This window comes from Nelumbo lutea, chromosome 2 (genome assembly GCF_056320005.1).
Source record: "Nelumbo lutea isolate HS-2025 chromosome 2, American lotus-T2T, whole genome shotgun sequence".
Classification (NCBI taxonomy): domain Eukaryota; kingdom Viridiplantae; phylum Streptophyta; class Magnoliopsida; order Proteales; family Nelumbonaceae; genus Nelumbo; species Nelumbo lutea.
Window position 1 is genome coordinate 29,995,749 of NC_142685.1, and position 26,314 is coordinate 30,022,062.

At 33.0% G+C, this 26,314-nt stretch overlaps 2 protein-coding genes across 12 annotated transcripts in view; both read left to right on the forward strand.

Moving 5' to 3' along the window:
* Positions 1 to 8,622, forward strand: part of LOC148869548 (ubiquitin-like domain-containing protein CIP73) — a 50,843-nt gene extending 42,221 nt beyond the window's left edge. For 2 of the 4 annotated variants that reach the window (XM_088973622.1, XM_088973623.1), the window contains exons 5-17: positions 1,402 to 1,520; positions 1,633 to 1,701; positions 2,543 to 2,704; positions 2,844 to 2,913; positions 3,008 to 3,186; positions 3,562 to 3,726; positions 3,829 to 3,900; positions 3,983 to 4,115; positions 4,200 to 4,652; positions 5,533 to 6,016; positions 6,377 to 6,457; positions 7,992 to 8,097; positions 8,350 to 8,622. In XM_088973622.1, the coding sequence (XP_088829748.1) occupies positions 1,402 to 1,520; positions 1,633 to 1,701; positions 2,543 to 2,704; positions 2,844 to 2,913; positions 3,008 to 3,186; positions 3,562 to 3,726; positions 3,829 to 3,900; positions 3,983 to 4,115; positions 4,200 to 4,652; positions 5,533 to 5,768 (1,658 nt within the window). In that variant the 3' untranslated portion in view covers positions 5,769 to 6,016; positions 6,377 to 6,457; positions 7,992 to 8,097; positions 8,350 to 8,622. The remainder of the gene's footprint in view (positions 1 to 1,401; positions 1,521 to 1,632; positions 1,702 to 2,542; positions 2,705 to 2,843; positions 2,914 to 3,007; positions 3,187 to 3,561; positions 3,727 to 3,828; positions 3,901 to 3,982; positions 4,116 to 4,199; positions 4,653 to 5,532; positions 6,017 to 6,376; positions 6,458 to 7,991; positions 8,098 to 8,349) is intronic. The other 2 variants (XM_088973624.1, XM_088973621.1) reach the window with 2 other exon arrangements.
* A 15,129-nt stretch (positions 8,623 to 23,751) lies between these two features.
* Positions 23,752 to 26,314, forward strand: part of BRIZ2 (zinc finger (C3HC4-type RING finger) family protein) — a 28,672-nt gene continuing 26,109 nt past the window's right edge. For 6 of the 8 annotated variants that reach the window (XR_016107149.1, XR_016107150.1, XM_088969360.1 and 3 more), the window contains exons 1-4: positions 23,752 to 24,243; positions 24,427 to 24,542; positions 24,652 to 24,760; positions 24,872 to 24,986. Coding sequence is in view for 6 of the 8 variants with exons in the window: in XM_088969360.1 (XP_088825486.1) it covers positions 24,022 to 24,243; positions 24,427 to 24,542; positions 24,652 to 24,760; positions 24,872 to 24,986 (562 nt within the window). In the remaining 2 variants the exon portion in view is untranslated. Of the gene's footprint in view, positions 24,244 to 24,387; positions 24,543 to 24,651; positions 24,761 to 24,871; positions 24,987 to 26,314 lie in introns of all 8 variants that reach the window. The other 2 variants (XM_088969365.1, XM_088969364.1) reach the window with 2 other exon arrangements.

Here is a 26,314-nt window from a genome sequence, read left to right on the forward strand (position 1 = left end):
GTTGAACAGGAGGGGTCTGGTGCTGCACTCCATAAGATGTGTGATGTGCAGTGAGGAAGATGAATCTGTGGATCACTTATTTATTCATTGTAAGGCTGCTCATTTGCTGTTCAGCCATTTCTGCTCCCTGTTAAATGTCAGGTGGTGCTTTCTCAAATCTCTAGCTGACTTGCTTTTCTCTTGGAAGTTGACGGGCTTAAGCAACAGGGGTAAGGTGCTGTGGTGTGTTGGATCCTGTGGAAAGAAAGAAATAGTAGGATTTTTGAAGGTCAAAGGTGCTCGGTGCTCCTTAGATGAATTGGTGGTTCGGGCAATGGCTACTATACATTCCTGGCTGTCAGCCAAGGACTCTTTTAAGCATATCCCTCATCATCAGTATTTTGATCTGGGTTTTTTGTTTACTTGATTTAGTTGGGTGTCTCTTGTATTTATTCTGGAGAGACCAGTTTTTTGTTGGCTTTTCTGTATAGTTACTGGCTGTACATGGAGCATTGTGCGGACCAACAGCTGTTATATTTACAGTTCTACTCATTAATACAATTACCTTACTTTTTCTCAAAAAAAAAAAAAAAAACTCTTCCCACATCTTTCTACAATTGGGTTCCAGAATATACTTTCCTTAGGGTTGGTGCCTAAAGGAAGACCTAAATAAATCAACGGCCATGGGGTGATGGGACACACTAAGCAATCCGCTACCAAGTTTAAATCATCATCCTACAATTGGGTTCCAGAATATACTTTCCTTAGGGTTGGTGCCTAAAGGAAGACCTAAATAAATCAACGGCCATGGGGTGATGGGACACACTAAGCAATCTGCTACCAAGTTTAAATCATCATCCTCCATGTTAACCCCTGCTATAGACGTCTTAATTTTTTGTGGAGATAAAATAGGCCATTACACAATGTTGGTCCCACTTATCTTGGTATTGAGAAAGGTGGACTGGATATGGTCCTAATCTTCGGCATTTTTTGCACAAAGTAGTCACTCTCAGACTTAAACCCATTTTCTCACGCTTGCCAGCCTAAGATTTTATCTTTACACGAAGTAATGACCCTTCTTAAGCCTTTCATAGAGATATACTACATTAGTCATTATTATTAGGTGCAAAAATTGGAAAAATGATCATGTATGTTGGATTTGAAAATTTGTTTCCTTTATTTCTTTTTTGATCTGTAATCATTTTATGGGAAAATTTATGCTTTTGACAAGCAAGATCCATGTCTAATCCAATATCCATCTGATCGTTACATGCACTTTCTCAATACAGTAAGCAACACTTAATGTTTGGCACTTTGTGATCTCTCCTTATTTTTGAGAAAGCGATGATTTGTGTCAATAACCTTAAGTCACAATTTTCTAAAAGACCTGAAAATCGGCAACTGATCCTAAGCCATTTGCAGCAAGTGAGCCTACCACAAACACCAGCCATAGCCAAGGTAATCAGGTAGCTCATAGTGTGGTACTTGGGACCTTCAACATTGCTGATCAAGGGGATGGAGTTCTTCCAGATATCAATCGGGTAAGATCTAAGATGATAATTCCAAATGGAACTGAAGAAATCTTTGTTTATCTTAATGACATCCATCCACTTTATTGACACTTTTGTTTATTTATTTGTTCTGAATGAACAGATTGTTTCAGCAGTCCTTGGTTCTATTTTCACCAATATAGGGAGTGGCAGTGAAGGGGCTAACCATAGGGTAATTTTCAACAAGCACTAAACCAACTCTTGTACTGTCTCCAATAGATTTGATTTGAAGTTTATTACAGCAGTGCTGTTTTTATGGAGACAACCACCTATTGTAGTTTTTCCCCTTATCTAAATGAATGGTGTAGTTTTCCAAGAATTACTGTTTGATCCACATATTTTTGGATCCTCTCAGGACTTGAATTTTAGCTTAGTTGATATAATTGTTCATAAAACCACACCGGACTGGGTTGTTGGACTGGTTAAACCACGACCCAACCCTCTGGCTGGTTTGGCCATACATTAAAAACTGTAGTTCATGAAAAACCAGCTGACCAGACAGTTTAACCAGAAAATCAGTGAACTTGTCCCGGTTTTATGAAACTGCCTGGGTCCATTACATGAATGGAAACTCGTATTTTAAAGAAAATATTGTCATATTGTCTTTTTACCATTAATCCATTTCATGGTTTGCATTTATTTGTGCGTCTTTAATGTATTTATTGCTTTAATACACACATATTTTAAAGAAAATGTGGGTTAAGAGACGTGAACCCTGGTCATTTATTTTAAAATTTAAAAAACAAGCCATCAATCCACCACATGCAAGTATAATAATATTTGTGAAATATATGATACGTAGTTTTTATATGACCTGTAAAATATATATGTATATGCCATGTCATCACGGTTTGACCTCTGGTTTAATTGCGGTTGAACCTCTCCCTTTTCCAGTTCTATGTCCGTGTTCTCTGAACATTGGTTGATATATGTTGGGAAAAATATCTTCAGCCAAAAGAAGTTTGTAGTTGATTTTGCATTACAAATGCTCAAATTTAATCTTTCTTTGGCAGGAACCTGCTTCTGAGAGGCTTGAGAGAACATCTGGTGCTAGTGTTCCATCAGATTCAGTGCGAAGTCAACCTGGTCAGCCCACTGCAGGGGTCCAATCTGATCCACTGCATGGTGCTTTCCGGCTTCCAACCCCAGCTTCTTTGGGACCTCTGCAGCCACCTGTAAGTTCCAGGCCTTTTTGCTTTATATAATCTTGTAATCTTCTCCCTTGCTTTTACTTGTTCTATTTTGTGTTTGGGGTGTTCTTTGTGCATGATATATCCTTGCCAAAGATTTGAACCCATACCTCTGCCTTTGTAGGTTATTCCTGATTCTTTAGCAACTCTTTCCCAGTACATAAATCGTATGAGGCATGAATTCCGTGTCATTGGTGGGTATTCTTTTCCATTATTGGATCCCTAGACCTTTCACTTGTTCTAAGTTCCTTGCACATAGAGGTGGTTGAGAATGTGTACTATTTGCAGCAAGGAGCCACAGCAGCAACAGTCAACCTGCTAGCACCCCTGGCAATGAAGGAAGGGATTACGATTCTGCCTCGCACTCAAATGAAGGGCAAGCGGGGCTGCCTACACCAGCATCATTGGCGGAAGTAATACTGTCTACAAGACAGATGCTCATTGATCAAACCGGAGAGTGCCTATATGTATGTACTTGGACTGGTTTCTATATGTATTCTTGGAGCTTCTTATTTATTTATTTATTTTTTAATTTGTGCTGTTTGAGAACCAATCTGCCTACTTTCTATTTTCTAGTTTTGTTATAGGTACTGACACACTGCCTCCTGTGAAATAGTGAATGAGTAGATGATTTGTAGGGTTCTATAAATAGTTCACATGAATCTAGTTGCAGTTACCCTCTCAAGTTCTATAAACATTGATGGCTATAGTTTAGGATGGAGACATGAGCTCCTTACAGATCCTCCTGTTTCCAATTTACTTCTGCCTTTCCTTTCTGTTTGTTACCATTCAAGTCTACTTCTGCTGTAACACAATCTCTGGCGTCATCTTATATTTTCCAGCAACTAACAAGACAACTGGAGGATCAAGGAAATATTACTGATCCACTGATGCGGATGACCATTCAGTCTAATGCAATGAGGTCAGGAGTCTTTTTGCAAAATTTAGGTGCTCTGTTACTTGAGCTTGGTCGGGCAACCATGATGCTGAGAATGGGCCGTACACCGGTAAGTATTTTTTTAATTGTTAATGTATTCTGCTGTATTCTCCAGAAATAAATGGAAAAGTTATACAAGACCTTGTAACATGAGTCAAATTTTTTACACAAGTCCGAGGCAGTTGTTAATGCAGGACCTTCAGTTTTCATATCAAATTCCGGTCCCAATCCTATAATGGTGCAGGTCAGTCTTAACCCCTCAAAACTTTTGTTCCTTGTAGCTAACACATTCTTCCTCCGAAACTAATTAGGTTTTACTTGAACAGCCTCTTCCTTTTCAACCAGGAACAAGTTTTGGTGCAGTTCCCATTGGAGCTGTACATCCTGGCTCTAGTTTGGTTGGTGGTACACTTGGTTCTGGTTTTATCCCGAGGAATATTGACATACGAATACGTACAGGTACCATTTTTTTATGCCTAAAGTTTTGTTGATAAGTTAATTTTGGGTGTGCTCAAGTCCTCTAATTATTAATGTCCATTTTAGCAACTGGATCTTCAGTTCCCACAGCTAATGTTAATCAAGGGGAGCAGGCTGGTGTACGACAACCTTCGGGTCCAACAAATTCAGTGAGACCTTCTGGCTCAGCTTCAGGGGCCTCAGGTAGTCCAACCTTTGCTGGAGAGTCTGGAGTAAGGGTGGTACCAATAAGGACAGTGGTTGCAGCAGTTCCAGCTCCAGTCAATCGCCCAGCTTCTGATTCATCTGGTAGTTCCATAGGGTTATTCTATCCACTTCTTGCTAGGGTTCAACATGTAACTTCTGGGCATTTCAATAGTACAAGAGATTCTCAAGTGTCTGGTGACAGCCCTCCTAGTGTTCCGGAAACTGTGCGACACCCAATCCCTGAATCTGTAGTTCAAAACCAAAATATAAGATTACAAATAGGTACTTCAAGAGATGCTGATTCAGCAAATGTGGTGGTTCAAAATCAGCAAGGTAGGGTATTGAGGTTTTCATTTTCATTTTGCATTTTAAATGGTACTTGCATGCTGTTTTTCATTTTTTTGCCATTTTGATTGCATGTTTTGAATCTGGTTAGACGCCTAAACTGTTCATATTCTAAAGTTCATAGCAGTCAAATTTTCCATCTAGTTCAAACGCAAACATGCTACATTTACACTTCTTTTCCAAGCATCTACTGAATCTAAGGGTTTTTCCTTTCAATGTTCCTCGACTCTATTAGACTTGGAAGTTATATTATTTTGAATAAGCATCACCTTCAGTTGTCCAAATGGCTTAATTCCTACTTTTTTCTGCAACAGGGGTCTCATTTTTAGGTTATTGCTTCTAGGAAATGGCTTAACCTGTTAGTCAACCCATTCCCTTGTAGCAAATTAGCAATGTAGTGCATCACTCCCATGGAAATGTGCTAGCATGAGACTGAAATATCTAGACAGGATTCATAAGAAGATTTTGCAAAAACATTTCTTTTTCTGTCTATTTTGCATGCCACTTCTTTATCCATTTGTGGCACTGTAGAGCCTAGCCAAAAAATAAACGAGAAAATCTCAGGCTTGAACACATAATTTCATTGTATTTGCTGAATGTTTTAAGGTGCCTAGAATCTCTCATTAATTAAACTATACGAGAGATCTTTTATGATATTGAATACTAAAACTGTCAAAATCATGATGCTGTGTTGTTCATGGTGCAGTTTCATCTTTCTTTGTACATGACTCGTGTTATGGAAGCTGGCAATTGATTCTAATTCCTAGGGCTTGTATTTTGATTTATTTAACCTTTTTGCTGTTAGTTATTTGTTACATATGCTCTTGTCGTCTGGACCTGATTGCCCAAATTTACATGTTTTCTTCAGGATCATTACCAACTTCCAGTTCAAGACGATCACAGCCATCTGATTCTAATAATAATAATAATAATAATAATAATAATAATAATAATAATAATAAAGTAATAATAATAATAATAATAATAATAATAATAATAATAATAGTAATAATAATAATAATAATAATAATCTCTCAAGTGGTAGGATCCAAAATGGTCAAGAGTCTGCAACACATATTTCCAATAGATTTGATCAACTGTTGAGGACCATTTTCCCTGGTGAGCAAATCAGTGTTGGTGAAGCCAACTTCCCAGGCATGAGTACTGGCTCTGCTACAGAGCATGTAGGGACAGCTGGAAGAGTGGAATCTGATGATGGGATCTTCTTATCTAATTTGCTTCGCCAAGTCATGCCTGTGATATCCCAAGTCACAGCCATAGAGCAAAATGCTCCATTGCCAGAAGGAGTAGGTGCTTCTGGGCATAGAACTGCACATGATTCTTCAACACAAGTAAGTGCATTTTATTGAAGAGGGTCCCGAGGGAGAGAGTAAAAAAAGGGGAAAAAAAACTAAACCTGTTTTTTTTTTTTTGAGAGAGAGAGGGTAATGTCTATTGTATTTAGTTGTGTAAACGGATAGCTGGACATGAGAAACAATTTTTTTAATAAATGACACAAACATGAAGAATAAAAGTAAAAAGGAAAAAAGGCTTCCAGTTTCGTTGATGGTATCAGGAAAATGGTGCACCTTTAATAGGGAAAAGAAAGGGAGGTGGGAAGAGGGGATGGGTGTTCTTGTTTTGCTCATTATTATAATATGTCTTCTTTATATCACCAATTTTATTCTCATTGAAAGATTCCATGTGTGTAGACCACAGAGAGCTCTAATGCTGGCACCACACGTAGGTGCAGTGACAACCTGCCAATCCCTCCAGATTCAAAACGTCAGAAGGTTTGTTTTCATCTCTCTCTCTCTCTAACATCTATCTATCTAGGTCTTCAGTATGATTCAAGCTTCTTGTATAAAATGATATAGACCATACTTTTAAATTGGAACCAACAAACTTGTTGGGAACATGATGCTGATTGCCTCTAAACCCTGGTCCCTATTAGCGTTAGAACAACTAAGATACCTAAATATAAGATATTTAAATGGTAAACTATACATTTAACTATTTCAGAAAGTTTTTTTGGACATTTAAGGTCCTTAAAAAATACAACTTGTGGTTTGGTTTACCGTCCTTTACATGGCACAATTGAGGGAGTGTTCTCTAATGTGAATTGTTTTCCTTGTGAGTTCCAAAAACAAATCTAAGCTGTCTGGTTTGAAAACAAATTGGTTCCTAAAACTAAAACATAGAAAACATGTTCATAGTTGTATATATGTTTTTTGTTTCTAAAATTCAGACAAAAAATTTGCTTTTGAATTTGTGGTTTAAATAACATGTTTTCATCTGGTGTTTGATATCATGTTTCATAGATCATATGATATTTGTACTCCAAAATTTGTTTTTATTTTGGATACCATTCTTTCGATGGTAAAAACATGGATTTTTTTTTAAACAAAAACTGATTTGTTTTTTTTTTTCTTCTGAAAACAAAAACATAATTCAAGAAAGTGTTTCAAGTTTTTTTTGCTGATGTGGCGATTTTAAAAACAAATAAAAAACATTCATGAGCGCTCCCTAAGTGGGTGACCCACCATTTTAAGGATGCTATTTATTATCTAGATCTTAGGAAATAGGATACATGACTATGACATTGTTTAGTAATTCATAGGAAGATCCAAAAGAATGTATAACAGGTTTACAAGAGATTTTGATATAGGCTTTATGGAAAGGTGATGGTGACTTGTCAAATGGTCATTCTACTTGCTTATACCTTTATTGTTTACAAGAGTGGACATAGTAGACATTCCCTAGTGTCTTGCATTTGGCCTAAGCAAATCAAAGTGTTATAAACTATAAGTTTCTTACAATAAAAGAGACAGAGGAGGGAACAGAGAAGAAATATATTAAGATAAGCCACTGATAATTACTTGTGCTCATGTTATTTTTTGCTTTAGTTATAATCATCAAAATTGTTCAAAGGACATTAATAATCGATGTCAAAAAAGGAGGGGGTTAAAAGGATCAACTAGCATGGAGTGGGGGGCACTAGGCCTGTGGTTCAATATGCAAATTGTGATGTATTATTCATTGTGATTCTGAATATCAGCTTTGGCCGTTGTATTGGTTAATTTGGTTAATGATAAAAGCCTGAACAAACTAAAGAATATGGAAAAATTGTCTGTTGACCAATCCACTACAATTATAGCACTTGATCTTGGATTACCCACAAAGTACTAGAATTATAGTTTCAATTAAAATGAACTATTTAGAAGTCTTATTATGTATTAGGTTTAACTAGTTATTGTTTCCAAAATGGATGTCCATTGGAAGTTGAATTACTGTTTAGGTTTTTGAAGCTTGGTATTGTTGTTGCAGAGGGAGTGAGAATAGTCTGTCCTGAGGTTTACTTCTTCAGTTGATCTACCAACTGTATAGATGGATGCTGATTCTGGTTACAAGATTTGATGCTCTCATCGTACAGGTAATTAGAGGCATGACTTGTTTATCCCTTCATGGTTGTCACAGCGGTAGGATGTATATCATGAGCATAGTCTTTATTTCTTTACTGCGGGCAACATGTGAAAATAATGTGATACACGGTAACATGGGCCTTATCTTGAAATTTATTCAATTTATATAAATATCATTTTATGACACTCACATTCAATTCCATCTGTAAAAGCCTGTGAGCGTATGTTCTAGTCTTTATTTTTGGTTCTTTCTCTCTACACAGCTCAACGAGTGATCGTGTATTTCAGATGTTATACCTCTCATCCATAGGAAAAGTTGATTTGAGTCTCTGCCTGTGCCGCATAGGTCCTTTTGGGTCTCCGTCATTTACTTTTATTTATTTTTGTTTTGTTGTAAGCACAAAGAGCTACAAGTGACGGCACCTAGCTCCATCAGTTGTAAAATGATTATTTTGTCCGGGTTGAGGAAACCTCGCCCTTTTTCACTTATGAAATAAAATTAATCTATCCGGCTGGTCTGCCCCCAATTGATTTCCCGCGATTAGCGTTGTGTTCTGTCTCTGGGATATGTTTTAGTGATTCTCTTATTATCGGTATAGCTAGGCCAATAAGCTAATCAGCTGTGCTTGGGCTGTCGGATATTTAAGGTATATTGCCATTCATATGGACCACATGGGAGTGATTCTCACTACCTGGACTGAATTCTTTTATACATTTTAAATAAGATTCGGAGATGTAATTGAATAAGAATTAATTAAAGAAATGAGCATTAAATACATTATTTGAATTTAAATAGGGAAGTCAGCATTACATAAGTGCAATTTAAATGTCTTAAATGGGATGGGGCCTGGGGGGATGCAATAAGGAAACAGCGGGAATGTATCAGCCTATAAGCCCCACAGTATCAGTCCATATTAGTCAATATAAATCAGTAGTGGGTGTAGAGTCGATATTGTTGATATTGTTGATATTGTCGGTCGGTCCCAATTCAGATGAGTTTGTTGGTCCATATGGGCTGAACATGCAGCAGAGATTCAAATTATAGGCTGAACTTATACGTGGTTGGTCTTTTGATAGAAAATTATAACTTGGTTGTATAGGCTGAACAAGAAACTCTTGGACCAACTTGATAGAAAATTATAACTCGGTTGTATAAGTGGTTGGTCTTTTGACTAAATAACATATACGGTATTAATAAGACCATATAAATAAACATCATGCCAACTTGATAAAATTCACAAATCATTATACATTACAAGAAACTCTTGACTAACTCAGTACAATGATTTTAGAACCATTCCAAGCAGATGTTTTGATTTGGTTATAGATCGAAATTGAGATAGTGGGAGAGACAGAGGGGGTAGGAGATCAAGAGACAATTGTGAGAGCAAGAGAGTGGGAGGGAGATTGAAAGATGGAAGGAGTGGGAGAGAAACTGAAAACCCTTGTTTATTTTCAAATCACCCAACATTAAGGGCAATTTTGGTATAGGCTTTTTGTTGTGTCCAACATAGATTAAGAGTCCTATATTGGTAATAACCACATAAGCCTCTGATGACATAAGAGGGGTTTTTATAATTTGAAATGTAGAGCTTGTTGTTAGAGTTTTGTTGGTTTCTGAACCAACCTATAGCCTAATTTTAAATGTTAAGCCCACTTAGACTATAGTTTTCCCTTTATTTATTTATTTTATTATCACAAGAATGAACATGGTTTTGTTGCTTAGAATCGTATTTAAGGTGCAAGCCTTTGGGCACATTCTGGTGATCCGAGTTCGAATCATCATACCTCATGCTTGTAATTTTTTATAGAAAAACACTGTGTATCAATGCGTAGTGGCCTGTATTCGTGCGTATCAGTCGATACAATGCAATACAAGCCGATACACATCCATGTTGCTATGATACATACGACTCACGAGATACGCTTATGTTCGTAGCATATCTTGTACCGCCATAGGTTGACATCGATACAATACGCCCCCATATCAAGTATATCGTGTCAATATTTAAATCCTTGCTACTATGTATATTTGCGCATCTGTATCGTTACGATACATGACTCGCAGGATACACTTTTGTTCATAGCGTATCCCGTACCACCATAGGCCAATACTAATACAATACACCCCATATTAGGCGCATCATTTCAATCTTTAAATCCTTGCTACTAAGTATATTTCCTCATGGTTCAAAATATTAATACACACATCTAACAAAAAAATATCGATGGACCTCAATACCCATGAAGGTGCATATCGGAGGTTTGAACAATACACTATCTTCTTTTTAGCTTTTTTCTCAAAATTTTATAGGGACTAGTCTTAGCAAGGACTTTGGATGGGCTCCCCACCCCCACGAGTTGTTCCCAATTCACAGAGGGGTTGTGTTGTGGGGTGCTTGGGGGCATGCCTTAAAGGGAGCCCTCCAAATTCTTTAAGAAGGCCTTCCCCCATCAAAAATATTAAAATTAAAAAATATATATTTCACAAATGGGGTGGGGCTGATTAAATAAGATGTGCCTTAAACGTGATAAAATTTTGAACCTTGTATTTTATAGGATTATAAATATTAAAAATAGTATTTTAAAACTAATACAATAATTAATCTATCAAATCCATGTTTGTATAAAAGGATAGTTTTTAATATCAAGAAAATTATACAAATAAAATATTAAGAATAGAATAATTATTTAAATACTTAAAATTTAAAAATTTGCAAATGATTTTCATATTAAAATTTTTATAGATTATTAATTAATATTTTAATTTATATTACTAAGTAATAACAACATATTTATTATTTATAAAAAAGAAAAATATTGTTTATAAAATATTTAAGAATATAACATTAAATTGAATTTGTCAAATCCATTAATTTACATTTATTTCAAAAAATTATTTTTCATATTAGAAAAATTATATGACTAGAATATTAATAAAGGTAAAATTATTTTAGTAATTAAAAAATATGAACTTTTATAAGATATGTATGTTATAAATTTTAACAAATTTGATATACTTTAAGTTAAGATTAGATTTTTATAAATTATAAATTATTATTTTAATTTGTATTTGAGAACTTAATATTTAGTTGACTTTTTGTTAATATTAAAAATGTAAAAAAGTAAAATAAAACTAATTTATATAATAATCAAAATATAATAGATGCATATGCTTAGTGCCTTGGATTCTTGAGTGATGCATTATAAATAAAATTATATGATCTATGCATCCTGATATTATTTTGAAATTACTTTGATATTATTGTATTTACAAAATCTGTATGCATTGTCCTAGCATAAACATGAATTTTCATTTTTTTTTTTCAGTATCGATACATTTTTAAAGTATATCCGGACTTATCTCCCTTTTATACAGAAAGACGGTAATGGCCTTATTGATTTCGAAGAAGCAATTGTCTTCTATTACATCATTAAATGGAGGACAATTTTGTGATGAGCACTGGCACCAACTTCTTCTTCACATTCTCCTTAATCCTTATCGTGGTAGGATTCTCTGGCCAAACCAGCTTCACAAATTGTAGTAAAAGCTAGCTTTCCAATAAAAGCTGTCAAATCTGCTACCTCAGACATTGCCCAGACTGCTAAATCTGCAGCTACCAGCGCTATGGGGTGGGTAGGCATCAACGCCCATGCTGCTAACTCTACCACGCAAATGTCTAGTGGGTCGATCATCCAATTCAATCTGGAAGCTTAGCTGCTGGTTCTAGCAACCAATCACTTGATGGAGAAATTACCCAATCTGCTTTTGGAGCTATTGCAGCTTCAATTAAAACGCCTGGCGAAAATGGAATACAATAAGCCGCTGGAACCATCGTTCAATCACCTGACGGATTCACCAGCAGCCAGTTTGCTACCGAAACTTCCATCCAAACGCCGGCAACCCAGTTTAGTGTAGAAACCATCCAATCAGCTTCCGGAGATATTGCAGCTTCAATCAAAACGCCTGGCGATTATGGAATACAGTTTGTTACTGAAGTTGCTGGAACCGTCATTCAATCATCTGACGGATTCACAAGCAACCAATTTGCTACCGAAGCTGCTGTCCAAACCCCGGAAGCCCAATTTAATTACTATAGAAGCTGCCGTATCTTTTATCCAGACGCCTGATGGAGAAACCGTTCAATCAGCTTCCGGAGCTGCTATTGCAGCTTCCACCCAAACGCCTGACGGAAAAGGAATACAGTTTGCTGCTGAAGCGGCTGGAACCGTCATTCAATCACCCGAATCTACCATCCAATATGCCGCTGTAGAATCGATCGATGGGGATACAACTCAATTTGCCGAGGAAGTTGCCTCGGTTTCTATTGAAATGCCTGACGAGGAAACCATTCAATTCACTGGCGAAGCAGCGGGGAATTCCATGGAAATAATGCTTGATCAAGATACCATCCATTCTGCTTTCGAAACAGCAATCCAGAGTTCCAAACGCCGCTGCTGCTAAGGAAAATGTGCAAAATGCTCTCGGAATTGCTGCCGAATTTGTTGCTGCATTTGGCTCTGAGGCGTGTGGGCTCTTCCCAGGAGAACCTAACTCATCCATTGCAGCAATGCATTTGTCCATCCATCTGGTCTTAAAGTTGCGCTTGGATAGTTGCTTTATGTGCTTCTCGAACCACAGAAACATGAAGAATGCTTTTATGTTTTTATAATTTCGTAAATATTATTGTGTTTAAAATAAGTATTCGAAATTAAATGTATAAGTAATTGTTTGGTACTTTATTTATGTGATGCTGCTTTTGCCTCTAGGTCGTAGGTCATTGGTTCCACTATCCGGGTTGAATGGGTCATATCGTGCCATGATTGTTTGGAATCTGTTATCCATAAACTATTTCCATATTGCTAGATGTAGATCCGTGGATAGTGGATAGTAGACAGTAGATCTGAACCCTCGTGGGCAACTTGTGAGTAGGGGTGAGTCAAAAAACTGAAAAATCAAATCGATCAAAAAAATTGACTGAAATTGAATCGAAAAATCAGTTAATTGAACCAGTTGGTTCGGTTTCGATTCGATATTCTTAAAAAAATCAACAGTTTCGGTTAACCATTTAAAAAACGGTGATTAATTGAACCGACCTATATATATACAGTAATATATATTGTATAATATTATATATATTATATTATATTATATTATATTATATTATATATATTTTATTTTTATTTTTATTTTTGAAAATCGAATAAAAAAGTTTGTCAGTCTCTAGTTTCTTTGAAAACTGAAACCTTTCAGCCTTTCTCTGTTTGTCTCTTCGAAAACTAAACCTAATACCTTCTCTCAGTTCTCTGTTTCTCACTCTCTCAGTCTCTCTTAGTCTTCGTATTCCCCAGACGGCCAGACCCCAATCCCACGTGGCCAGTTTGGCAGCCTACACCACAGTTCCCTTTGCTTTCCTCCGGCGTCAGTCATCCTTCGACCGGCAGCCTCTTTGGCTCTCCCCTAGTGTCTCTGTCTCTGTCTCTCTATTCTCTGTGAGTGTTTGAGTGAGTATCTCTCTCTTCTCGCCTATGATCTCCGTCGCGTGGCCCGTTCCAACCACCAGCACCAAGCGACAACGCCGATCGCCGCCTAACTGGCAAGCAAGCACCAATGCCATGTCTGTATCTCTCTTCTCTCTCTCTCTCTCTCTCTCTCTCTCTCTCTCTCTCTCTCTCTCTCTCTCTCATCTCTCCTCTATGCGGCTCTGCCAGGCGCCACCTCTCAAGCTCTCACTTCAGGCGATAGCCGACAACAACCATCGGCACCAACCAGTTCGGCACTGGAAAATCGCCACCGACAGTTTTAGGTATTTTTTATTTTAAGTGCATAAAAAAACTGAAAAACTAAACCAACTAATCCACAAAGATGAATCTTAAACCAATGATAAACTAAAGGAAGACTAATTAAGACAAAGTTGAACCGGTTAACCACTTGCATCGGTTTGGTTTTAGTTTGGGTATTTAAAAAATCGATCAAGTCGGTTTGGTTTGAAAAAGTACCTATCGAAATGTGAGCACCCCTACTTGTGAGGCAATTGGCATTTCTATTGGATTCTCATCTTAGGCATGGTATTGTTAAGTATTCATTATATTTCTTTATTTCCTCTTGTATTGCTCTATATGCGATTACCATATTTGGAAACCTTTTGTGGTGGTATTTACCAAATTCACCAGGTGCTTTGACTCGTAAAAAATTTTCCTATATCATGTTTTTCCAGTATCATAGATTTTCCGTTTGGAAATAGATCAGTGTTTAACATGGCCCAACTACTTTTTTTTGGCCTCTATGTAGGCCCATGTCCTACGATGTTGAACAGTTATTGGGCTGCAGCTAGCATATAGATCCACTCATCTACTTTGTTATGGTGCTCATAGTGGGAGATGCATATCACTTTTATTCCCTGTTTTGAAGGATTTTTCCCTCCTTGGCATGAACCTAGATTTCCTACTCACTTTTACTACCCACACTCTACTTGCCATGAATTGCAGCCACACATCTCATAATTCATAAGAGAGATGTGTGGCTGCTCACAATGGGTAGAAATCCCGTTTGCCTTGGCACATTACTTGTTGCTTCTAGGATTTTTTTTAATGAAAAAGGTGTGCTACACAAGCTTGGGAGTAGCTCTTCCCCTTACATCCGCTTCACAAATAAAATTAAAATCACATGTCCTAAACTCATTACTACCCTCTCGATTATTAAGAGCTTAACGAGCTAACCAATCAGCCAACTGATTGCTTCCCGATACATATGCTTGAATCTAATATTAAGGTTAAAAACTCAACAAGGTTTCGACATTCCTTAATGATACTAGCTAATCTCCACGGAGTGAGACTTGACCATTGAGACAATCTATAACCAGTTTAGAGTCTCCTTCGATGGTGATTTGTTGATCCTTGAAGTTAATCGCAATGTTGATAGCCTCCCATGCAACCCATGCTTCCACAAGGTTGATCGTTGTGATACCAATCCCAATCGCTTTGGTCTCAAGGACATAACCTTGATGGTTCCTAGCAACAAACCCAATGACAGAGTTACCATTAATCGAACAGTAAACATCAAAGTTGATTTTGATGTAATCAGTTTTGGGCTTATACCACTTAACAAGATTTAAACTTTTACTGTTATTGTTACCCATGCAAGAAGAAACTTCTTTAATTTCATTATAGTAAGCAAAGGCTCTGCCAATGATATTTATTCTTTGCATTATTGAAGCCTCCATTAGAACATTTATTGTTTCTATTCTTCTAAATGAACCAAGAAACACAAGCAAATTTTTCTCTCAGGAAATTATCCTTGGAATAACCATTTGGCTTGTTAAGTAAAGACCATCATTTTCTAACCAATGAGAAAGAGTTCCCGGGAATTGGAAATTCCTCATCTAATATTTGGCATGATTTTTTGGTGTGATTCTCCCCCTTGTTGCTTAGTATTAGGGTTGTATTTTGAACAGTTGAGTTGAACAAAAATGTCTTTTTGACTTAAAAAAAAATGATTTTTTGGTGCCCATTTTCAGGTAGGTACATTTTTTATAATACTAGTTGGGCGATCATATTATTGCTAAAAGAATATATTTAAAGTATGAAAAATAATACATAAAAATAACAATAATTCAATTCCCGTCAATTTATAAACTAACTTTAGCATATAATCAAATAGTTAAGATTATAAGCTAAACATCAGGGTGGGGACAAGCTAAATTGAACCAATTAGATAAACTACTCATAACCCTGCATGCTTAACATGGTTAGACGAAAAAAAATATGATTGAAGACATAAATAACCCAATGAATGCTCATATCAAACAATCACCCAATACAATCAACTTTAAAGCTCATTAACAACTAAAAACAATAAAGATCGATGTAGAGAACAAATGAAAGTTCTAGGTTTAGGGTTTACGAGGTGTTGCCATTAACTGAATCTATTCTTAGAACCTTTTGAGCTAAATTGGCTCAAAATTGAAGAATTGCAAGAACATCTTTTTTGTTCTACAATGTATGTGTCAACAACTTGGAGTTTGTCATTCAATCAACATATCATAATCCCATGTTGTGATATCTAACTCGGTTCTGAACAAAACACCATCCTCCTATGCCTCCTAAAACAGTACACAAATTCACAAAAATTGTTAAGAAATTGAAAACCCTTACTAACACCCTAAAAATGCCTAATTCCAGTAATTACTATTTAAAGTGATTTTCAATAGTTTTATTATTAGAAGTTATTCAAAATTATTTAAATTTTGCTATTCAAAACAATTATTTATAACCATTTTTTATTCAATAATTTCATAATTTTTTAATTATGTTAATTTTAGTAAATTTTCTTATTAAAATGACAAATATTGATAATTAAATAATATTAACACTAATTTTAAAACTAAAATTATCATTATATTATTTTTCAGTTTTTCTTTTTATCTATTCTCATTAAGCGTAATTATGAGAAGATTAGTAATAATAACAAGAATTATTGAATAATAATAACTGTTATAAAATAATAATAATAATAATAATAATAATAATAATAATTACAATAATTTCAAATATGATAGTTACATAATGATAACAATTATAATTTTCCCATAGAAATTATTGATAATTCAGAAATAATAACAATAATTTATAAAATAAATTTTATTATTCAATAGTTTTGTTAAAATTAAATTTTTATTCAATAACTTGTTATTTCAGAAATGTTATAAATATGGAAATTTGAGTATTTACAGTAATTTCGTTATCCAATAATTTGATCATTTTGAAATTATTGGTAATTTCAAAATTATTGAGGTTTTTAATAGTTAAAATTATATATAATTGTTTTTAATAATGACTAATAAATTGATAATAACAATTACTGAAATTACCATCATTATGAAATTATCAAATTTTGAATGGCAAAATGATTATCAACACTTATTATTGAATTATCAATATTTTTCAATAGTTTTTTGTAATAATTGTAAAATCATTTTAAAAATTACTGTTATTTTTTAACTATTAATAACCTCTATAATTTCAAAACTATCAATTTACCAAATCATATTGTGGCATTTCTTTCACATCATAATCTCCATAGGGTCCTACAAATACATATGTGAAGTGGATTTTCACTTTTTTGCATGTAGCTTCTGCTCACTATAGAAGCAAATTGACATAAATCATGTAGACTTTCGCTATACACATATTTGTGTTTTTAGGACACCTGTCTTTGTTATATGTAGGGGCAAAATTGAAGGCTGAGAGTTTGGTCGTTAATTCAGAGATATATTAAAATGGGTAAAATTGGTAACAAAAATCAGGGTGTTCGACCAAAGAAATTGATTCACTCTCATTTTTATAAATGAGAGATAAATGATGACATAATTTTTTAAATGGTTCTTTCCTTCTTGACTCAACCTAAAGTATCCAGATCTTTTGGTTAGTTACTATATATATATATATATATGAATTGGTTTGTCCACGTCACCATACCTCTCCTTGCTTCAAACCCTCTTCTTAATTTTCTGTTTTTTTTTTAATTTTTTTAATTTTTTAAATTCAACATAATTAAAAAGAGTAAAATCGGTAACAAAAATCAGGGTGTTCGACCAAAGAAATTGATTTAAATTTGGTTTGTCCACGTCACCATGCCTCTTCTTGCTTCAAACCCCTTCCTAATTTTCTGTTTTTTTATTTTTTATTTTTTTAATTCAACATAATTACCCTTTAAGCCAATAAGGAAATCACATGGGCTTAATTATTCCTAACAACCATTGCTTCCTATTTATCTCCTAAATTATCTCTAACTCTTATTTATCTCTTAAATTATCTCTAATTTAGTAGAGAGATTCTCTTCTAAACTATCTCTAATTCCTATTTATTCTCTCCCCCATTTTTTATCTATATCTATTTAAAGAAAGTTTCAATTAAAAAAATTCAGAACTATTTAAATGTTATAACGAAATTATATACTAAATTTAAAATACTTATTCAAAATACAAAAAATTAATAGATTTAATAATATTCATATTATTAATAATTCAAAATTTTTACAAAATTCAACATAAAATTATGTAGTAACAATATAAATTATAATTTTATGAATTATTCAATTTAAATGTTATTCAAATAATAAAAATTTAACATTAAAAAATAAAACAATCTTTAAATATTTCAATAACTAAAGGTCTTAAGTAAAAAACATTAAAAGCAGCTAAATAATGTAACAAAATATTTAATATTATGTAATAACATTAAAATATATAAAATTCAAATAATGAAAAATTTTACATATTATTTAAATAAAAATATTTAACATGAAAAAATTTTAAATAGTTAAAGTAACGAAATTATGTAATAAATTTTAAAAAATCTTAAAAGCAGAAAAATAATTATAATAAAATTCATAATATTCATATTAATAATAATTTAATAGTTAAAATTATATGTAATTATTTTTAATAATGAATAATAAATTGATAATAACAATTACCGAAATTAGCATCATTATGAATTAATCAAATTATGAATAACAAAATAATTATCAAACAATTATTATTGAATTATTAATATTTTTCAATAGTTTTTTGTAATAATTGTATAATTATTTTAAAAATTACTATTATTTTTAGCTATTAATAACCTCAATAATTTCAAAACAATCAATTTATCAAATCACATCGTGGCATTTCTTTCACATTATAATCTCCACAGGGTCCTACAAATACATATGTGAAGTGGGTTCTCACTTCTTTGCACGTGGCTTCTCGTCATTATATAAGTAAATTGACAGAAATCATGTAGACTTTCGCTATACACATTATTTAAATGTTATAAAGAAATTATATACTAAATTTAAAATATTTATTCAAAAGACAAAAAATTAATAGATTTAATAATATTCATATTATTAATAATTCAATATTTTACAAAGTTCAACATGAGATTATGTAGTAACAATATAAATTATAATTTTATGACTTATTCAATTTAAATGTTATTTAAGTAATAAAAGTTTAACATTAAAAAATAAAATATTATTTAAATATTTCAATAACTAAAAGTCAAATAAAAAACATTAAAAATAGCTAAATAATATAACAAAATATTTAATATTACGTACTAACATTAAAATAAATAAAATTCAAATAATGAAGAATTTTAAATATTTTACATATTATTTAATATTTAACATGACAATTTTAAGTAGTTAAAAGAATGAAATTATGTGATAAATTTAAAAAAATCTTAAAAGCAGAAAAGTAATTATAATAGAATTTATAATATTCATATTAATAATAATTTAATATATTACAAAGTTAATAATGAATTATGTAATAATAGTACAATTATAATTTTATGGATTATTAAATTCAATAAATAATTACATTTTAAGAATTAAAATAACAATATTATTTCAATAAGTAAATAATAGTGTAAATAACTAATTTCACTTATATCAATTAATAATTATAGAAAATAACTATCAACAAAATTATATTTATTAGTAATAATCTTACAATAGTAGTGTATATTCATTATATATTTATATATACTATAATTAATATTTATATTATTTTCAATAATTATTTATGTTTTTATAAATATGCTTCCAATAATTATTTATAAATCTATTTTTAATTTGTATTTAATATAAAATTATCAATAATTATTAGAGATTAAACAACTATTATTTAACTTTTTAAATATAATTTATTGTATTTTTGTTATAAATTTATTTTTAGTAATTATATATTTTTTATAATTTATAGATTAATACTTATTAGAAATTAAGCTATTATTTGATATTACACTATTTATTCACTAATTTAGTATATATTCAGTATTTATTATATTTTTATTATATATCTATTATATTTTCATTATAAACTTATTTTCAATGATTGTGTACGCTTGTTATAAATTTTCAATAATTATTAGAGATTAAACTATTGTTATTTATTAGAGATTAGACTATAAATTTTAGTTGAAATTAGGAGTGTTCAATGATTGGTTTAGTTTAGTTGCGGGCTATTTTGCCAACCAAATCGATCAGGTCATGTCCGCAGTTTGTCACTCAAAACTGATTGACCATTAGTGAAATCCCACCAACTCAGGTTGTATCGATTTAGGTCTATTTTCGGTTTCGTTTGTTTGTTCAAATGATTTAAACTTAAAAATTAACTTTAAATTTCATAAATTACAATGATATTATTAAAAAATAAATTACAAAAATTAAATCTATGATCTAAAATATTTTAGACTAAGAAATATGGAAATTTTCTTACTTTCCTGTATTAAAATTTTAAGTTTTAAATATAAAATATTAATATATATTTATTAAACCAAAGTCGATATGAAATAATTGCAAATTAAACAACTTAGGTTGAGTTTGATCAGATTGCTTATTAAAAAGTAAAAATATAAAACAATTATATACTCTTATGTATTTCTATTGCTTAACTTTTGCTTAACAAAGCTCGTGCATCCGGTCCTCCTCACCATGTCTCTCATTGCTCCATTATCCCCACCCTACATTCTCTTTGACTTTCTTTCCTCTTCTCTTTCCATTACTCTCATTAAGCCATGTCACCCAACTACCTAAAGATATTCATATATTCTCTCTCCTAATGTATCTCATTTAAACCAATAGGATTGGAAAGTATCATGTTACCCCACTTCCTAATCAATTCCTAAAATGCATCCCCCCAATCTATATCCACTCTCCCTCATTTAAAAAATTCATATTAATTAATAAATAGTTAAATACGGTTAATATTTAATCCTACCCATATTCAATGAGTATTAAATAGTTTTATTACCAAAAGTTAATAAATACAATTAGTAAATTACCAAAAATTAATAAATATTGTTACTAATTAACTCATTAACAACATTTTATAGGAATTAAAAACTCTTTAACTAATTTATATAAAATTGAGAATTATATTTAACAATTATCAAAAAGTATAAAATTCTAGTTATTGTTATTATTATAATTAATAACCAAATACAAATGGGGGAACGAAATATTATAATGTTAGAAAATAAAATTAATTTATATTGAAAAATAAAAGATAAATTAGTGTAATTTTGTTAGTAAACTACCAAATAAATATATTTACATTTAATAGAAATTTTTAAAAAATTCAATAAATCCCCATAGTTACACAAATGTAATAAATTTTTAAAAAATTCAATAAATCCCCATAGTTACACAAATGTAATAAATTTTTTAAAAAATTTTCATAAAACTACATTTTCATAAATTAACATTTTTGAAATTAAAAGATATAGAGTATTTGAAAGTTTATTTAAAATGTATTAAATAATTATTAAAAATTATTAGAATATTTTGGAAATTTTAGGAAAATGTATTACGTTTGATAGATTTTGGAAAACCATTAGAAAATTATGTAATTTTCATTGCAAGTTATTAAAGATAAATGACTATGGGAAATGGAAAACTATAATTTGAACAAATAATTACATGAATTATTAAGATAAATCAGTATAATATTGAAAAAAATGAAATTATTGGCTAGTTTATATTAGAAATTATAAGATAAATTAGTATAATTCTGTAAGTAAACCATTTAAAAAGAAAATAAATTATTTAATCAAAATTTCAAAATTACACAAGTACAATAAATTTTCCAAAATTTTCATAAAATTACATTTTTTAATATTAAAGACAATTTAATGTACTTTTAGAAATTTACCATGTGGTTGATACTCAATATATCGTTTTAATCATTTCTATCATCAAATTGAATATTGGGTTGACGTGGACATTGTTTTCAAAATTGGATCAAACCATATGGTTATACCGAAAAAATTGGGAACCAGACACTATTTCACCTCAAAACCGCCTTTTGTCCAAAAACTGTTTATTTGGTTAGCGAACTGCATACCTGGGCGGTCAAACCATCAACCTGGACAATAGTTTTTTGCTTTTTTTTTGTTTTTCTAATTTTTTATTTTGTATTGTTAGAGCTGATTATCTGTTCGGATCGAATAGTCAGATCGTTCGACCCTAGAACGGTTCCCTATTCGATCAAATTTTAAAAACCTTGGATGGGGAGTGGGTGCCTTGCCTTGAGTTTGGCTTGGTGTGTGGCATGGCCTGGCCCAAGGTCTAGCCCACGGACCAACCCGACCCACGACATGACATGGGTCCGTGCGGGCTCAAGCCGTAGGTCGTGCTGAATTGATACCCCAAATTATTATAGAGGAGGGAGGCACGGCTCGAGATGCCTCGTGGGCCAGCACGACATGACTAGGGGTATAAACAGATCAAATTCGAATCGGATCAAGCAATATTCAAATTCAAATTCGATTAGAAAATCCAATATCCGAATTCGATTCGGTATCCAGTGGATATTGAAAATTAATATCTGAGTTCGAATCCGATTTAAATATTCAAATATTTGATTCAATTCAAATTCGATTAATTAATTATTTTAGATAATTAATAAATATATAAAATAAATATTTTATTGATATAAAGCATATAAATTATAAATCATTTATATAACTTAATTATTATATATAAATTATATAAAATGTTTTATATATTATATATAAGAATTAAGTAATCGGTCGAATTCGGATATTTAGCGAATCAAATTAGGTCATATTCGAATTCGAATCCGATTAACTATTTAGTAAGAATAGAATATCCGAATTCGACTGATTAGATATTCAAATTATCCGAATTCAACTCGATTATGTCAAATATTGAATTCGAAATTGGATTTCGAATCCGTTGACACCCCTAGACATGACTCGCACTTTTTTCAGGCCACATGTAGCTCGTGTTGTGTTGACCCAGCATGACCCAATTTACACATCTACTTGAACTCGCCCAATACTAGGGACGACGCAAGAAAATTCGAGGATTCTCCACCCTTGATGAAGAGTGGGGTGTCTTGCCCCTGAACTTGCCCGACACTAAGGAGTGGTTACCTTGCCTTGAACCTGCGTGACACTAGGGATGGGGCGGGGATGGGGTAGAGTGTCTTGGATATGGGGTAGGAAAAGGGATGGGGTGCCCTGACCTGAATCCACCCCGTTGTCATTCCTATATAATTGTTAATTATTAGTAGAATTAATAAAAATGTTAACTTTATAATTATTTTTATTTATTTAAAGTTAATCAAAATTTTATTTAAAAATAATAAAAGATTAAAAATTATTAAAATTACTACAAATTATTAATAAAATTAAATAAAAAATATTTATTCATATTCAATTAGCAATTACTATATTTTATAAATCAACATTAAATAAAAAATAAAATTATTAAATTTTTCAAAATTTTTCGTGCTTGGTCCCTGCTAGTAACTTAATATTATCTTTCACTTATAGAAAAAAGTCATGTGTTGATTGGTGAGATTACTTGTGGCTCCTCCTTGTTTGAAGCTTTAGTATCCATTTCCTTTGGTTTGATGACCAAAGCAAAGAATTGCGGATGATAGTTGGGTTTGGGATTATTGGCACACATCTGCCACGTGAACTCTCACTCTAATCCAATAAGGTCGGATCAGTTCGGGTTTACCACTTAACCCTAGTCTCTCACCCTAATTTTGTTGGAATGAACCGGTTGGTTTGTTCTCTGGGTAAGCCGTCGGCTTAATCGAGTTTTGTGACTTTTGTCTTCTATCAAACAGAAAAGGCTCATTCAATGAGTTCGGATTGGCTTCCCACTGGCGTCTCACTCTGCACATCTAAGCGTGCATTAGGAGCATCTCCAGTACGGTTGGGATGTGCCGTGGGCCGCGTGGAAGAGTGCTATTGGCGAAATAGCTGATGCGGAACACATAAATACTTCAACGAAGTCGGATCCCTCGGGAGATGTTTTCAATACACGGCGGAGATGTGCTGTGGGACGTTGTGAGGAGCAGTCTAGTGGGGCTGATTTGAACTCCTGTCTGTAGCTCTCCTCGACCATGTCAGCCACCTCTACCAGCGGCAGTGCCGCCGTCGGATCCACTCCTGAAGATGTATTCCGTCCATCAACAACAATCGATCCCGGAGACATGAGTGAGCCTTCTGGCTCCGGTGTCACTCAGTCGTTAGCTTTTTCGTCTGGAAACCCTAGAATCGAAGAAACCAGGGGAATTATGATTCTTTATCGTGATGATATTTCTGAATCCACTTCTGAACTTCCTGTAAGCGTCGACTTCATCTCTCTTTCTTGTTTTGGCTCCATTTCGTATTGAAATTCCATCCTCTTTGGAATTAGGAAGAAACAAAGAAATTAGGATTGCCTTCATCTGTTTGAAAGATGAAAAATTCCATACACTTTTTGACAGGATTGATTGCCTCGTTTGGTTTTCTTGAGCTTTGATTAGGTTGAGAGGAAACCACTAGTTTGCGTGCTAGCGGTGCCAAATCACATGACGTATGCGGACTTCTGTCAGTTCTGCGGATCGTTCATTCAGCATATATTGGAGATGCGAATTGTCAGGTCTTATTCCATGAAAATACTTAACCGTCTACAGGACTTATGCTCGTTCCGTATTTTTTTTTTAAATTCTTTTCCTAACTGATTATTGGCGTGTTGAGTGGAGTTTCAGGAATGATGGAATGGATGATCGCTACAGTATTCTGATAAGGTTCGATGATCAGAGTTCCACCGACAATTTCTACAAGCATTTCAGTGGGAGGCGTTTTTCGTCTTTGGAGGTTTGTTTTTTATTTTTTATTGTGTGCTTTTAGATTTTGATCACACAGCAATTCCTTTCATTGTATAACAAGGAAGCACGTTTTATTTATTCTTTTGGGGATTGGATGCAGACGGATGTTTGTCGTGTCCTTTTTACAGTGGATGTACAGTACACTGGGTTGATTGAACATGCACAGAACTCCTCTGCAAGCTCAACAGAGCAGCCATATTGTCCAGTCTGCCTAGGTAAGGTTTCTCGTGCAGAGCTTGTTGAAAATGGATATAAATTTATTATTATTGCAGTCTCGTTTTATTGCTGGATATGAACACTCTGGAATGCCCATGTAGTTTGAGATATTTTATTAGAGAGTTGAGAGCCTTGGCATCCAGATTGGAATCTCATTCGGATGGATATCAAGGTTTGCAATGTATCACTGAGCCATGGATTAATTGCAGTGACTTGTATTAGGAAAATACTAATTCTGGGTTAGTCTTGTTGTAATTTCATTGAGTTGTGGCCTTTCAAGGATGTTTCTCCCACATCCCTCTTTTTAGGTGGGGACTTGTCACAACCATGCTTACTCCTACTAAGTTTCATTGTTGGGTGAAAAAAGGAGATAATTTGGAGTGCTATGAAAATTTGAGGATTTTTTTGGCAACATCAACAAAGTGACATTTTAACACATGAGAAAAGAAAATTCTTGCTTTGAGTAAAACAAAGGAAAAACATTTGTATTTTGTGAAAAAAATAGGCAACAGTCTGCCAATGACATATCCTGACTGACTGGCTCAAAATAATTAATAAAGGGTTATTGCGGAGGAGGGCAGTCAAATTTTTTTGGCTGATTCCACTTGTGGTGATAAGGTTATTTTGATTCCACTTGAATAAGAGATCAGATATTACCATCTATGGGTCTATGTTTTACACTAGCTTGCAAACTTCTTGGCATGCAATTAGTAGTAAATTTACTTTGAAAGTTCCAAAGAGTAAGAAACCATAGTTCCAATAAAATATATGGGACAGGTCTCCTCAAAAACATTGTAAATCAATATAGGAATATAAGGTATAAGTACTCATATATTTGACATTACTTGCATGGTATTATACTACTACTATTCATGAGCCTATCTTTAAAGGACGAACCAAAGCATGATTGCTAATGCTATTGCATTACGTCTATGGAATTGTTTTCCATATTAGAATAATATCTTGATTCTCGATATTTAGTATTTTGACCAAATTTGTACAAATGATTTATATCCATGAAGTGTGAACAAGTGATTGAGTTGAACCGGTTTCCTTAATCCACTAAGGGCCCAAAGGTCTAGGAGTCAAAATGAATCACAAATCTTTCATGCTGAGATTTGTAGATTCCATAGCTTTCAAGGTGCCAAGGCAAGGCTAGGTGATAAGGAGGGGGCGCCTTGTTGCCTAGACGATGGATTTTTTTTTTTAAGTAAAAACATGTACCCTAGGGTAGTTCCCTAGGTTCCATAATTATATTTCCTTAATAAATATCCATAATTTTCACAAGAAAAGTATAATCTTCATGTTAAAGTATAGAAAATCAACA